This window comes from Oncorhynchus mykiss, chromosome 24 (assembly GCF_057628025.1).
Source record: "Oncorhynchus mykiss isolate SJ-2025 chromosome 24, ASM5762802v1, whole genome shotgun sequence".
Taxonomy (NCBI): domain Eukaryota; kingdom Metazoa; phylum Chordata; class Actinopteri; order Salmoniformes; family Salmonidae; genus Oncorhynchus; species Oncorhynchus mykiss.
In genome coordinates this window covers 5,286,210-5,302,500 of record NC_143045.1, presented here as the reverse complement: position 1 = coordinate 5,302,500, position 16,291 = coordinate 5,286,210, and the positions used below count along the sequence as shown (strand labels likewise).

Genomic DNA, 16,291 nt, shown 5'->3' with positions numbered 1-16,291 from the left:
CATTGATTCCAATCCAGGCATTACAGTGAGCCCGTCTGCAGAGGTTTCACTGAATTTCTCTGCAATAAGTGTATATGTCAGAACTGTAAATGCAAGTTTGATTTGTTGTCCCACCAGCCTCCTCTGTACTGCACTGTAGCACTCATGATGATGAATGGTGATGAACTAATGGCAGCCATTTTGTACCAGACATTCTACTGTACATGCATGTCTTACTTTGAACTCTCTGAATGAAGAAATTATGAAATATACTTTCTTAGTGATGTTCCCTGTCCTTACATTTTTGGGGGAGGAAAATTACAGAAAGTTACAGAAGTTACAGCATTTACAAAATAATACTTCTCTGGTTTCATTCTGGCCTCTTCCCCCTCCTCCCCCCCCCCTCTCTCTCTCTCTCTCTCTCTCTCTCTCTCTCTCTCCCTCTCCATCTCTCTCTCTCTCTGTCTCTCTCTCTCCCCCCTCTCACTCTCTCTCTCCCCCTCTCTCCGTCCGTCCGTCCCTCTCTCTCTCTCTCTCTCTCTCTGTCTCTCTCTCTCTCCCCCTCTTTCTCTCTCTCTACCTCCCTCCCTCCCTCCTTTCCCCTATGCCTCTCCCCTCTCTATCCTTCCTCACTTCTCTCCAAAGAGCCGTTGAGAGTGACTCTGTCTCCCAAGAACCTGAAGACGGGCATCAGCAGCACGGTTATCCTGTCGTGTGCTGTGCAGGGTTCTCCCCACTTCACCCTGTCCTGGTACCGTAACACAGAACCCGTCCTCCCCGACCAGCACTTCTCCATCCAGGGGGCCCACAACGAGACCCTGTTCATCTCCGCTGCCCAGAAGAGACATTCGGGAGCCTACCAGTGCTTCGCCACCCGCAAGGGCCAGACCGCACAGGACTTCTCCATCATACTGCTGGAGGGTAAGGAATGTGTGTGTGAGTTAAAAGGGTGGGTTGGGGTTGTGTGTGTGTGTGTGTGTGTGTGTGTGTGTGTGTGTGTGTGTGTGCGTATCAGTGTTTTGCCGGCCTCATAGGGTGAGAAGTGTGAGGGATAGGCTGTGTGCGTGCACGCGTACCTAGCATCTCCCCCCTCTCCACCTCTTCTTCCTCAGATGGTACGCCCCGTATCGTGTCCTCCTTCAGTGAGCGTGTGGTGGTCCCGGGGGAACCCTTCTCCCTCATGTGCGCTGCCAAAGGTGCCCCTCCCCCCACCATCACCTGGACTCTGGATGACGAGGCTGTGGCCAGGGACCCGTCCCGGGTGAGGGCCAGCCAGTACACGCTGTCGGACGGCTCCACCGTGTCCCACGTCAACGTCAGCAGCCCGGAGATCCGCGACGGAGGGGTGTATCGCTGCGCCGCACGCAACTCGGCCGGTAGCGCCGAGTACCAAGCGCGCATAAACGTAAGAGGTGCCTGTCTACTTTTCAATATCAGCCATAGGGTTCTAATACCCGCCCTCCCAAACCCCCTTACCTTTACCCCTCCTTTCCCCTCTTCTCCTCGCCTACTCTACATTCCTTTTCTCTCTCGCTTTCTCTGTGAATTTGTGTGCCGTGTGTGTGTGCCGTGCTGTGTGTGTGTGTGTGTGTGTGTGTGTGTGCCGTGTGTGTGTGGGTGCCGCGTGTGTGCCGTGTGTGTATGTATGTGTGTGTGTGTGCTACTCGTTTGTCCCCATGCCTTCATTTGTTCTTTCCAAATATCTGTTTTTCAACTCTCGCCAGTTCTCTATCAGTCTTTGTTCTTCCAGCCCATATGTTTGTCTGTCACTGTCTCGCTCTGTCCCTCCCCTCTCTCTACTCGCTCTCTCACACTCTCTCTATTACACACACACACACACACACACACACACACACACACACACACACACACACACACAGTTTGAGTGTCAAAGCCAGCAGAGTGAACAGGGTATTCCTCCAGAAAGAAAGAGACAGAGAGGGACAACCATGGCAGCCACAGTCTGACAGAGAGGGAGGGAGAGTGGGAGAGTTAGAGCGAGCGAGTGAGAGAGAGAGAGAGAGGGGGGGGATAAAGAGAGTAGTGAAGACTGAAAGATAGGGGGGTTACAACAGGGTGTGAGATGGAGGGAGTAGATGGAGGATAGCAGGGGACAGAGAGAGAGAGAGAGAGAGAGAGAGAGAGAGAGGTACGCAGAGAGGTGGAGACAGATGGTGAGGGACAGAGGGAGAACGGAGGAGAGGAGAGGGTGAGAAGAGGAGAGGAGAGCCACGTCTCATCTGAGCGTGTGTCAAAGGGGTGATGGGGAGCAGTGATGACAGGCCTGGTGATGTCACTGTCACCACGGTGATCGTCGGGGACAACATGGCCAGAGCGGCACTGATGGCCTGAGCCGTGTCACTCTCCACCTCTCCCTCTTCTGTCTCCATTTCTTCCTTCTCTCTCTCCCTCTCTCCATCTCTCTCTCCCTCTCTCCTTCTCTCTCTCCCTCTCTCCTTCCCTCTCTCCCTCTCTCCATCTCTCTCTCCCTCTCTCCTTCCCTCTCTCCCTCTCTCCATCTCTCACTCCCTCTCTCCATCTCTCTCCCTCTCTCCATCTCTCTCTCCCTCTCTCCTTCTCTCTCTCCCTCTCTCCATCTCTCTCTCCCTCTCTCCATCTCTCTATCCCTCTCTCCATCTCTCTCTCCCTCTCTCCATCTCTCTCAGTAAGAGGCTCAGTTATGACACGTGTGTCTGTTCCAAGGAGACATGCCAGAATGCTACATTGGAGTGAGAACGAGTTGTTGCCAGGGACTCTCAAACCCAGCAGTAACACACACTCTGCTAGCAGTAACACGCACTCTGCTAGCAGTGACACGCACTCTGCTAGCAGTAACACGCACTCTGCTAGCAGTAACACGCACTCTGCCAGCAGTAACACGCACTCTGCTAGCAGTAACACGCACTCTGCTAGCAGTAACACGCACTCTGCTAGCAGTAACACGCACTCTGCTAGCACACTCATACTGATCCACATACGATGATACACTCGATCGTAGTAACTTACACTAAAACAAAAGTACCCCCCCACCCACACACACGCACACTTTCAACAGAAACTCACTCAATATTGACTGACAGATGATACACTCAAATTGCGATAGCAAAAACCAAACTGCACTTTCACACATACTTACACACATTTGAATGTGTGTGTGTGTGTGTGTGTGTGTGTAAGAGACCCAACACACTGAGAGAGACAGAGAGGGGGAGAGAGAGAGAGAGAGAGAGAGACAGAAGAGACAGAGCGAGAGGTTAAGTGTTAATATTTCAGTAACACTATATTAGTGTACTCGTACCAAATAAAGCCAACACTCTCCCGATGAACGCATCCCACCTCACTTTCTCTCCAGTCTGTCATCCCTCCATCTCTGTGTCACCATCCACCTGTTTGCCTCTCACCATAAGGCCCTCTCTGGGTCTTCTAGCCCTGTTGCCCATGGCAACATACCCATCATGCCTTGTGTTTCCTCTTTCATTCTCTCCGCCATCCTCAAACTGACTGTGGATGCATCCCAACTGGCCCTCTATTCCCTATACAATGTGCTACTTTTGACCAGAGACTACAGGGTGCCATTTGGTACCCAGCCTGTGTCGATACAGATGTAGGATCATAATTGGATCAGTCTTCTGTTGCTGAGAAATGTCCACTCAACGGGAAATGCAAGCTTGTGATGTACTCAAGGCTTAGAAAGGCTTCTAGCATGTACTTCTATGGGAAGACTACAAATTGTAATTAATCTAGAAGCTAAAATCACCTAGGATGCCCTAAGATAGTCAGGATATTGCAACTGAAATGCGTTACAAAAATTACGTAGGTTTTATTCACATCAAAACACTGGAAATAAACACACGTGCACGCACGCACACACTCACACACACATAGATTAGATTGAAATGGGACAGGGCATTCTAACCCCCTATCCATCCATACCCCCTACCCCCTATCCTTTCCTCCCCTCTTTCCCTCCCTCTCTTTTCTCCACAACCTCATCTGATGATCTCCCTCTTTCCCCCCTCTTTCTCTTCACTACCCTCTGACTACCCCATATCTCTCCCTCTCTATCTCTCTCTCCCATTCTTTCTCTCTCTCTCTCTCTCTCTCTCTCTCTCTCTCTCTCTCTCTCTCTCTCTCTCTCTCTCTCTCTCTCTCCTCTCTCTCTCTCTCTCAGGTTCTCCCAGGATCAGGGATATGCGTAACATCACGGCGGTGGCTGGGAGGAACACCTTTATAAACTGCCGCGTGATTGGCTATCCCTACTACTCAATCAAGTGGTACAAGGAGGGACTTCTGCTGCCCGACAACCATCGTCAGGTGGGTTCATTGTTGTACAAAAACCAGAGCAACAAGAAAAAAACCTAACTAACAACAACAATATTCACCTCCACATCTTGCTACATGTACAAACCCATGAAATAACCCAAACTGCACTCTATTCCCTTCACAATGCTTCTTGGCCAGAGCCCTGTAGACCTTGGTAAAAAAGTAGTGTACTATATTAGGAGTTGGGGGCCATTTGCGATGCTGTCCACCGTACAAATCAAGTGCCTATGTAAACTATTAAAGTGCTAGTATTCCCATGGTCAGGGAATCTTAATCTTAATCTTAATCTTGCTCTTGATCTTGATCTTGATCTCAGGTGGTGTATGAGAACGGTACTCTGAAGCTAAGTGACGTTCAGAAGGTCTTGGACGAGGGGGCGTACCTCTGCAGCGTGCTCATCCAACCACAGATCTTCATCAGCCAGACCGTCTACGTCCAGGTCAAAGGTCAGAGGTCACTTGCTCTACAGGAAGTGGGGTGGGTTGGTAGTTTACGTGTGTGTTCAGTTGTAGGACAAGTGTCGCTCTGTATGCTTGTGTCTGTCTGTGTGTACTGGAAGCGGTGCCTGTGAGTGAGTGAGTTTGTGTTCGAATGAATGTGTGGGAGAACGTGGGAGTGAAAGAGAGAGTGAGAGAGTGAGAGAAAGAGAGAAAGAGAGAGAGAGAGAGAGCGTGCACGCGTTGCCTCTAATAACCTCTGATTAGAGCCTGAAGTGGCCTCCTGCACCCTCTCAACCACTCAGCAATTACACAATGCAAGAGTGCTATTGTGCTGATATTTATTTATTTATTTATGTGTGTGTGTGTGTGTGTGTGTGTGTGTGTGTGTGTGTGTGTGTGTGTGTGTGTGTGTGTGTGCGCCTGCGTGTGTCAGAGCACAGGGTTAAGACTGTACTGCTTGTGTGTTACCTGTTTTATGGTGTGTTGATGAGGTTGAATGTGTGCTTGTCAACAGGAAGACTGAAGGGTGTGTCATCTGATGTGTGTGTGTGTGTGTGTGTTTATGTGTGTGTGTGTGTGTTTGCGTCTCGTCATTTCTCTGATTTAATTAGATTAATTTTAACGAGGCCCAAATTAAATCCCCCAGATGTCTCAGCTCGACGTCCCCCCCTCCAATTTCTTGCCCCCCCCTCCTACTGTGGTCACCATGGCAACGCCATTCTTCCCCCTGCCGATTGGGCCCTAATTAGAGCAGCTATTATGGGCTGGAGAGGAGAGGAGAGGGTTGGGGAGCCGGGGAGACGCTGGATTCCAGGATTAGACTGACTGGAGATCACAGGGAAGGTTACTCACCATAAACTACCAACCAGCCCACCACCCAGTCTGAATCAGTCTGAAATCTCTCTCTCTCTCTCTCTCTCTCTCTCTCTACCTCTCTCTCTCTCTACCTCTCTCTCTACCTCCCTCTCTCTCTACCTCTCTCTCTCTCTACCTCTCTCTCTCTCTCTACCTCTCTCTTTCTCTACCTCTCTCTCTCTACCTCTCTCTATCTCTACCTCTCTCTCTCTCTACCTCTCTCTCTCTACCTCTCTCTCTACCTCTCTCCCTCTCTCTCTACCTCTCTCTCTCTCTACCTCTCTCTCTCTCTCTACCTCTCTCTCTCTCTCTCTCTACCTCTCTCTCTCTCTCTACCTCTCTCTCTCTCTACCTCTCTCTCTCTCTCTACCTCTCTCTCTCTCTCTACCTCTCTCTCTCTCTCTACCTCTCTCTCTCTACCTCTCTACCTCTCTCTCTACCTCTCTACCTCTATCTCTCTCTCTCTCTACCTCTACCTCTACCTCTCTCTCTCTCTCTCTCTCTCTCTACCTCTCTCTACCTCTCTCTACCTCTCTCTCTCTCTCTCTACCTCTACCTCTCTACCTCTCTCACCTCTCTCTCTCTCTCTCTCTCTCTCTCTACCTCTCTCTCTCTACCTCTCTCTCTCTCTACATCTCTCTCTCTCTACCTCTCTCTCTCTACCTCTCTCTCTCTACCTCTCTCGCTCTCTACCTCTCTCTCTCTCTCTACCTCTCTCTCTACCTCTACCTCTCTCTCGCTACCTCTCTCTCTCTACCTCTCTCTCTCTACTTCTCTCTCTCTCTACCTCTGTCTCTCTCTACCTCTCCCTCTCTTTCTACCTCTCTCTCCCTCTCTACCTCTCCCTCTCTCTCTACCTCTCTCTCTCTACCTCTCTCTCTCTCTCTACCTCTCTCTCTCTCTCTCTCTCTCTACCTCTCTCTCTCTCTCTCTATCTCTCTCTCTCTCTACCTCTACCTCTACCTCTCTACCTCTACCTCTCTCTCTCTCTCTCTCTCTCTCTCTCTCTCTACCTCTCTCTACCTCTCTCTACCTCTCTACCTCTCTCTACCTCTCTCTCTCTCTCTCTCTCTCTCTCTCTACCTCTCTCTCTCATATATATGTATCTCCTTTCCCTCTCCTCTTATTCTATCTCTCTCTCCCTCCTGTTTTCCGTCTCTCAGTGCCCCCTCTGATCCAACCCTTTGACTTCCCCCCCACCTCCATTGGGAAGCTCATGTACATCGCCTGCGTGGTGTCATCTGGCGACATGCCTATCCACATCACCTGGCGTAAGGACGGCCAGGAGGTCGCGCCCTCGTCCGGCGTCAACATCGAGACCAAGGAGTACATGAGCTCGCTGCAGATCGGCAAGGTGTCGCTCAAGCACAACGGCAACTACACCTGCATCGCTAGCAACGACGCCGCCACCGTCAGCTCTGAGAGGCAGCTCACTGTCACAGGTGAGGCAGGGACGGTTGACAGACAGACAGACAGACAGACAGACCCGCCGTCACGCTCCAAGTTTAATCTTCTCCCTCCCCTCCCTACAGTGCCTCCTCAGTTTGTGGTCCAGCCCAATAACCAGGACGGGATCTACGGCAAGGCGGGGGTCCTCAACTGCTCCGTGGACGGATACCCGCCTCCCAAAGTCATGTGGAAGCACGCCAAAGGTACCCATCCCCACCGGTCGATTTACGGCATTTGCCAGTACTGTTCACTCTAGCCATGTATATATAATATAGCTGGTATATGACCTTGATAATCACAGGGGAATCACCCGGTGAAACCCACTCCCCTCAACCCCTCCGTAGGTATAGGGAACCCCCAGCAGTACCACCCAGTGCCTCTGACCGGTCGGATCCAGATCATGGGGAACGGCTCCCTGCTGATTCGTCACGTCCTGGAGGAGGACCGGGGCTACTACCTCTGTCAGGCCTCCAACGGCGTGGGCTCCGACATCAGCAAGAGCATGGTCCTGACGGTCAAGAGTGAGTCTGACCCGCAAGCTTGACCACACACTCTAAACCACACACACATACTGGGTGGGCTCCGACATCAGCAAGAGCATGGTCCAGACGGTCAAGAGTGAGTCTGACCCGCAAGCTTGACCACACACTCTAAACCACACACACATACTGGGTGGGCTCCGACATCAGCAAGAGCATGGTCCAGACGGTCAGGAGTGAGTCTGACCCGCAAGCTTAACCACACACACATACTGGGTGGGCTCCGACATCCGCTAGAGCATGGTCCTGACGGTCAGGAGTGAGTCTGACCCGTAAGCTTAACCACACACACATACTGGGTGGGCTCCGACATCAGCTAGAGCATGGTCCTGACGGTCAGGAGTGAGTCTGACCCGCAAGCTTAACCACACACACATACTGGGTGGGCTCCGACATCAGCAAGAGCATGGTCCTGACGGTCAGGAGTGAGTCTGACCCGCAACTGGAGCACGGCCACACTTTCCCAACCACACACGAGGGCGAAAGTTAGCCTAGCGGTAACACCGTCGGGCCAGTAAACGAAAGGTCGCTTCGTTCGAATACCTGAGCCGACAAGGTGAACGATCTGTAAACGTGCCCTTGGGCGAGGCACTTAATCCTCGTTTGGCCCAGGAGTGCTGAACTACTAAGGCTGACCGTATAAAGGAACACATTCGACCGCACCTACCTGGTTTATGTGGCAGTAAAAACACACCACGCTCTCAACCACACACGTGCTGGGCGAGTTTGACCAGCAAGCTGACCACGCAGTGAGGAACATAAACAAGGTACTTGGACACTTATCAAAGAAAATGAGTTAATAAAACTAAGGATTGTTACTCCTCTGGGTTCAACAAAGGGGTTTATTTGTTTTAGCTTCATTTAACCAGGCAAGTCAGTTAAGAACAAATTCTTATTTTACAATGACGCCCTACCCCCGGCCAAACTGTACGCCGCCCTATGGATTCGAACCAGGGACTGTAGTGACGCCGTGTTGGGGAACACTCTGCTGGAGAACACTGTGCTGGGGAACACTCTGTTGGGGAACACTGTGCTGGGGAACACTCTGCTGGGGAACACTGTGAGCCTAGTGTATCAGTCTTCTTCTTCTGCTCTCTCGCTCTCTCTCGGCATTCAGCTGGCTATACTGACGCACAGAGTGAGAGTGACCGTGGACAGACAGATGATACAGGAGAGGAGAGGAGAGGAGAGGAGAGGAGAGGAGAGGAGAGGAGAGGAGAGGAGAGGAGAGGAGAGGAGAGGAGAGAGAGGGAGAGGGAGAAGGAGAGAGAGGAGAGAGAGAGAGAGAGAGAGAGAGAGATTGATTTTATGACTGTAGGGATCAGTCTTCAAAAAACACTTTGTCTTTAATCATTATCTGCAATCAATCTGTCCAACCTGCACTGGCCTTCAGTGACTTTAGCATCTACAAACACACACACTCACACACCTTTGCCTCGTGGTGTTGATAAACTGCTCTTGCCGTGTATGTTAGCCTCTGAGGCCTCTGGCCTGTGTCTAGCCATAAATAGCAGACTGTCCTCCTGCAGCAACTTTACAGGCAGCAGAGAGGTTTCCCACTCACTCACTACCTGACTTTATCTTGCGCTCACTCGTTGTTGCTCTAGCTCTCTCCTCTCCTTCGCTCACTTGCTGTGTATGTGTCTCACTCTGTCTCTCTGTCTCTCTCTCTCTCTCTCTCGGTCTGAGACGGTGTTAGTGTTATTGATTGAACCGTTCCTCTCCTCTGCCTCCCTCAATTCTGTCCGTTTCACTCGGCAGAGAGAGGGAGGAAAGGAGAGAGGGAAGGATGAATAAGTGATGAAAACAAAACAGCGGATCTCCCCTCAGATCGATTGTGTGTGTGTGCATGCACGTGTATGTGTGAGTGTGAGTGTGTGTGTGTGTGCGTGTGAGAGAGGAGTAAGGGAGGAGCTGAAGAAGATGTTGTGTGAGTGATTGAAGAGGTGGGGAGGAGGATAGATAGAGTGAATACCCTTCTGGGTGCTCATTCACACAGTCCCCGTCAAACAATACGAGAAAAGAAGGTGTGCAGTTCTTAACATTGGCCAAAGGTCTACTTTACTGGAATGCTACTTTTTTTATTTTATTTAGCCAGGTAGGCTAGTTGAGAACAAGTTCTCATTTACAACTGCGACCTGGCCAAGATAAAGCATAGCAGTGTGAATACATTGTGTGCAAAAGGCATGAGGAGGTAGGCGAATAATTACAATTTAGCAGATTAACACTGGAGTGATAAATGATCAGATGGTCATGTGCAGGTAGAGATACTGGTGTGCAAAATAGCAGAAAAGTAAATAAATAAAAACAGTATGGGGATGAGGTAGGTAAATTGGGTGGGCTATTTACCGATGGACTATGTACAGCTGCAAAGATCGTTTAGCTGCTCAGATAGCAGATGTTTAAAGTTGTTGAGGGAGATAAAAGTCTCCAACTTCAACGATTTTTGTCATTCGTTCCAGTCACAGGCAGCAGAGAACTGGAAGGAAAGGCGGCCGAATGAGGCGTTGGCTTTAGGGATGAACAGTGAGATAAACCTGCTGGAGCGCGTGCTATGGGTGGGTGTTGCCATCGTGACCAGTGAACTGAGATAAGGCGGAGCTTTACCTAGCATGAACTTGTAGATGACCTGGAGCCAGTGGGTCTGGCGACGAATATGTAGTGAGGGCCAGCCGACTAGAGCATACAGGTCGCAGTGGTGGGTGGTATAAGGTGCTTTAGTAACAAAGCGGATGGCACTGTGATAAACTGCATCCAGTTTGCTGAGTAGAGTATTGGAAGCCATTTTGTAGATGACATCGCCGAAGTCGAGTATCGGTAGGATAGTCAGTTTTACTAGGGTAAGTTTGGCGGCGTGAGTGAAGGAGGCTTTGTTGCGAAATAGAAAGCCGATTCTAGATTTGATTTTGGATTGGAGATGTTTGATATGAGTCTGGAAGGAGAGTTTACAGTCTAGCCAGACACCTAGGTACTTATAGATGTCCACATATTCTAGGTCGGAACCATCCAGGGTGGTGATGCTAGTCGGGCGTGCGGGTGCAGGCAGCGAACGGTTGAAAAGCATGCATTTGGTTTTACTAGCATTTAAGAGCAGTTGGAGGCCATGGAAGGAGTGTTGTATGGCATTGAAGCTCGTTTGGAGGTTAGATAGCACAGTGTCCAAGGAAGGGCCAGAAGTATACAGAATGGTTTCGTCTGCGTAGAGGTGGATCAGGGAATCGCCCGCAGCAAGAGCAACATCATTGATATATACAGAGAAAAGAGTCGGCCCGAGAATTGAAACCTGTGGCACCCCCATGGAGACTGCCAGAGGACCGGACAACATGCCCTCCGATTTGACACACTGAACTCTGTCTGCAAAGTAGTTGGAGAACCAGGCAAGGCAGTCATTAGAAAAACCGAGGCTACTGAGTCTGCCGATTAAGAATATGGTGATTGACAGAGTCGAAAGCCTTGGCCAGGTCGATGAAGACGGCTGCACAGTACTGTCTTTTATCAATGGCGGTTATGTTATCGTTTAGTACCTTTAGCATGGCTGAGGGGCACCCGTGACCGGCTCGGAAACTAGATTGCACAGCGGAGAAGGTACGGTGGGATTCGAGATGGTCAGTGATCTGTTTGTTGACTTGGCTTTCGAAGACCTTAGATAGGCAGGGCAGGATGGATATAGGTCTGTAACAGTTTGGGTCCAGGGTGTCTGACCGCGGCAGCTTTCCAGATGATATGAAAGAGAGGTTGAACAGGCTGGTAATAGGGGTTGCGACAATAGGGGTTGCGACAATGGCGGCGGATAGTTTCAGAAATAGAGGGTCCAGATTGTCAAGCCCAGCTGTGCTGTTGGCCGAGGTTGGAGTAGCCAGAAGGAAGGCATGGCCAACCGTTGAGAAATGCTTGGTGAAGTTTTCGATTATCATGGATTTATCGGTGGTGACCGTATTACCTAGCCTCAGTGCAGTGGGCAGCTGGGAGGAGGTGCTCTTGTTCTCCATTGACTTCACAGTGTCCCAGAACTTTCTGGAGTTGGAGCTACAGGATGCAAACTTCTGCCTGAAGAAGCTGGCCTTAGCTTTCCTGACTGACTGCGTGTATTGGTTCCGGACTTCCCTGAACAGTTGCATATCACGGGGACTATTCGATGCTATTGCAGTCCGCCACAGGATGTTTTTGTGCTGGTCGAGGGCAGTCAGGTCTGGGGTGAACCAAGGGCTGTATCTGTTCTTAGTTCTGCATTTTTTGAACGGAGCATGCTTATCTAAAATGGTGAGGTAGTTACTTTTAAAGAATGACCAGGCATCCTCAACTGACGGGATGAGGTCAATGTCCTTCCAGGATACCCGGGCCAGGTCGATTAGAAAGGCCTGCTCACAGAAGTGTTTTAGGGAGCGTTTGACAGTGATGAGGGGTGGTCGTTTGACTGCGGCTCCGTAGCGGATACAGGCAATGAGGCAGTGATCGCTGAGATCCTGGTTGAAGACAGCGGAGGTGTATTTGGAGGGCCAGTTGGTCAGGATGACGTCTATGAGGGTGCCCTTGTTTACAGAGTTAGGGTTGTACCTGGTGGGTTCCTTGATGATTTGTGTGAGATTGAGGGCATCTAGCTTAGATTGTAGGACTGCCGGGGTGTTAAGCATATCCCAGTTTAGGTCACCTAACAGAACAAACTCTGAAGCTAGATGGGGGGGCGATCAATTCACAAATGGTGTCCAGGGCACAGCTGGGAGCTGAGGGAGGTCGGTAAGCAGGCGGCAACAGTGAGAGACTTATTTCTGGAGAGAGTAATTTTCAAAATTAGTAGTTCGAACTGTTTGGGTATGGACCTGGAAAGTATGACATTACTTTGCAGGCTATCTCTGCAGTAGACTGCAACTCCTCCCCTTTTGGCAGTTGTATCTTGACAGAAAATGTTATAGTTGGGTATGGAAATCTCAGAATTTTTGGTGGCCTTCCTGAGCCAGGATTCAGACACAGCAAGGACATCAGGGTTGGCAGAGTGTGCTAAAGCAGTGAGTAAAATTAACTTAGGGAGGAGGCTTCTGATGTTGACATGCATGAAACCAAGGCTTTTTCGATCACAGAAGTCAACAAATGAGGGTGCCTGCGGACATGCAGGGCAGAGGAGGAGTAGGATGAGGGTGCAGCTAAAGGCTATCAAAACTGGTCACCTAGAGCGTTGGGGACAAAGAATAAAAGGAGAAGATTTTGGGGCGTGGTAGAATATATTCAGAGCATAATGCGCAGACAGGGGTATGGTGGGGTGCGGGTACAGCAGAGGTAAGCCCAGGCACTGTGTGATGATAAGAGAGGTTGTATCTCTGGACATGCTGGTTGTAATGGGTGAGGTCACTGCATGTGTGGGAGGTGGGACAAAGGAGGTATCAGAGGTATGAAGAGTGGAACTAGGGGGTCCATTGTAAACTAAAACAATGATAACTAACCTGAACAACAGTATACAAGGCATATTGAAATTTGAGAGAGACATACAGCGAGGCATAAAGTAATTGCAGGTGTTGATTGGGAGAGCTAGCTAAAACAACAGGTGAGACAACAACAGCCAATCAGCTAACACAACAACAGCAGGTAAAATGGTGATGACTAGGCAGAGAGGGTCGGATTAACTACACACAGAGCCAGAGTTCGCGGCTGGGGCCGACAAATAAAAAATAAATAAACAGAATGGAGTACCGTGATTAATGGACAGTCCAGCAGGCATCAGCTATGTAGCCAAGTGATCATAGTGTCCAGGGGGCAGCAGTAGATGGAACAGGGGAGCTCCACTACGCTAGCGACACAGCGTTTAAAGTTAGTAGCGTCTGCTCCGACGGAGGCCGGATGAAGGCACAGCGGATGGAATATTCGTTGGCAAACCAGTCGTGTTGGTGCGGCGGGGTGCCGTGTCGACAGAGAATCCAAGCCAGATGACGAAAGAGGTATTGTGGAATTTACTTTGCCAGCCGGGAGATGTGCCTGGCTCACGGCTAACTGGTGCTAGCTTCATGGCAGTGGCGTTAGCCACTATATCCAATCGGTAGCAGCGGTGATCCGGTGCCAAGGTCCAGAGTTTACAGCAAGGATCCGGTGGAGTTTTGGGCTCTAGCCGTGTATGAGTGTGGTTCGGGTGAACAGCTGAGTAGGCCGGGAGGTGGGCCTCAGGTAATAGCTTCGGTACTAGGTGCCACGGTGAGTGAAAGCTAGCTGTGAAGTAGTGGTCCAGGGATTATGGCAGGAATCCGGCGTTGTTGTGGAGAGACAGTCCGATATCGGTAGACAAGCGATATTGGTAGACAGGCGAGTATTATACAGGCTAAAAACAGGGCTGGTATCTGTGCAGAAGGTAAAAGCCGCTAGCAGTGGCTAACAATGACTAAATAGCTTGTAGCTAATTAGCTGGTTAGCTTCTGGAGATTCTTGAATGTGTTCTAAAATTGAAAATAATAGCGGTTCCGTATCACATTGGGTGAGGCAGGTTACCGGAAGGTATAATCGAATAAAAAATCGAGAAGAGATTGAAAATAAATGTAAATATATATACAAAAAAATATGAAAAAATACAAAAGTACACGAGAGGACAAAACAAACACGTCTTCACTGCTACGCCATCTTGGAAGCTGCTTTATCGTGCAGAGATACTTTATCGTTTCCCAAAACTATAAACGGCATCTTTAGCGCTAAGATCGTTGTTCCTCCATTGCCTAATGGACTAAAACTTTTACCGCGGTGGGCTAAATCAGGGCCACACAAAGTGATTCTTGGTAGTCTTCAACAAATCTACTTTGAAAGAAAAGTGCACACCTCACACACATGGTTATGGGCTTATAAAAAGAAGACACCTGTACCATGACGGATATTGCATCCAAATATTACACGTTATATACATCACAGAAGACTGAAATATAGCAAAACATAGAAACAACAGATTTTAAAAAATATATAATAATTCTAATGCTATTAATGATAAAAGGATGAAAAATATTAGTAACATTCCACTCATGAGGCCATTAGGTCATTGGACTGCAGGAAAATTCGAAAAAACAACTTCTCTGGTTGAAAACATCCTTTGTGGCATCGATATGAGTCCGGGGGAAAAAAGTGTAAATAGGAACATTTTGGTCATGAAGTTAGTCTCGTCCAAAACTGAGATTTGCAAGATATTTTGAAAAAAAAATAAAACAATGTCACGGAATGAAGGGTGCGTGACAGTTTTCCTTGGGTTGGGTTTATTTTCATCCTGCCCACATGCCCACAGCTGGCAGCACCCAAGTAATCGTCAATTTGGAGCGCAGATGCATGTGACCCGATCATAATTCCCAACAATGACCATGGTCAATTTTGTGAGACTTTGGAAATCCCCATGGGTCTAGTTAGGGGCCATCAGTAAATTACACAACGTACATGGGCCAATGTTTTCAAACTTCAAAAGCTCCACATTTCAATGACTGAAAAACTTCAAACCAATGATAAATTGTAGAAATTCATATTCAAACATTGAAAGCATTTAATTCATGGGGAAACTAAAAGGTGTGCAACATGAAAATATTGTCCCATTTACGTTGTGGAATATATTGACGGTCCCTAACTAGCCCCACAGATAGGCTATCCAACGTCAAACCAACGGTGGCACACTGGTCAGCTGAAGCTAATTGGCAAAATAAATTGGTTAGATTACTAGTTTCAAGTCAAATCTCATTCTCAGTCGCATGTCCTAATGAGGAGGATTGAGACCGAGGCTAAGATGATCTAACTCACTCTGCCCCTATTTCCCTGTCTGACTCTGTCCCATTATTTCCCCTACTTTCCGCCATCCATCCCTTCATCCCGCCTTCATTCTTCCCTCCCTCGTTCTCTCTCCAGTCCCGGCAATGATCACGTCGCACCCCAACACCACCATGGCCATTAAGGGCCAGATTAAGGAGCTGAACTGCACAGCGAGGGGGGAATGGCCTATCATCATCCGTTGGGAGCGCGGTGACACGGTCATCGACCCCGACCGTAACCCTCGCTACGCCATCACCACCAGCCCCAACGAGAAGAGTGACGAAGTATTGTCTACGCTGAAGGTGAGTCACACACATATACTGTAGACATATACACACACACACACACACACACACACACACATGAACACACGCACACACAAACACACACACATAAACAGACAGACAGACACACACATAAACACACAGACACATGCACATTCATACTGTAGACACACACACATATACAAACATACACACAATATAGAGGGATAGGACATCAGATATAGCAAATGGAGGAAATTAGATTAGATGGGAGGTGGTGATGAGTGTCTATCTATCGCTCTCTTTCGCTCTCTGACTCTCTCGCTCTGTCTCTTTCTCTTTGTGTGTGTCTGTGTGTGTGTGTGTGTGTGTGTAGCTGAAGCCAGCAGAGCGTGGTGACTCGGTCTTCTTCTCCTGCCATGCCATCAACTCATATGGAGAGGGCCGGGGCCTCATCCAGCTCACTGTGCAAGGTCAGTGGGTCAGACCACCACACAATCACCTGTGCAAAGTGTTTTGCGATGGAAAATGAAGTTCAGGTAATCATCCCTGTACAACCAGCCTGTTTCCTTCCGTTTGTTGCCGAGTGAATATAGCCCTGTGTGACTAACTGCTTTGTGTGACATGAACCTGGAGAGAGAGAAAATCAATACAGGACCACTTTCTTTCACACTATACTTATGTTCCATTC

At 49.1% G+C, this 16,291-nt stretch overlaps 1 protein-coding gene across 5 annotated transcripts in view; it reads left to right on the top strand.

Moving 5' to 3' along the window:
* Positions 1 to 16,291, top strand: part of LOC110503487 (cell adhesion molecule DSCAML1) — a 244,999-nt gene that overhangs the window by 178,089 nt on the left and 50,619 nt on the right. For 4 of the 5 annotated variants that reach the window (XM_036961298.2, XM_036961296.2, XM_036961297.2 and 1 more), the window contains exons 6-14: positions 625 to 900; positions 1,092 to 1,391; positions 4,151 to 4,293; positions 4,619 to 4,748; positions 6,761 to 7,039; positions 7,130 to 7,249; positions 7,391 to 7,567; positions 15,434 to 15,639; positions 15,977 to 16,073. In XM_036961298.2, the coding sequence (XP_036817193.2) occupies positions 625 to 900; positions 1,092 to 1,391; positions 4,151 to 4,293; positions 4,619 to 4,748; positions 6,761 to 7,039; positions 7,130 to 7,249; positions 7,391 to 7,567; positions 15,434 to 15,639; positions 15,977 to 16,073 (1,728 nt within the window). The remainder of the gene's footprint in view (positions 1 to 624; positions 901 to 1,091; positions 1,392 to 4,150; positions 4,294 to 4,618; positions 4,749 to 6,760; positions 7,040 to 7,129; positions 7,250 to 7,390; positions 7,568 to 15,433; positions 15,640 to 15,976; positions 16,074 to 16,291) is intronic. The other variant, XM_090218145.1, reaches the window with a different exon arrangement.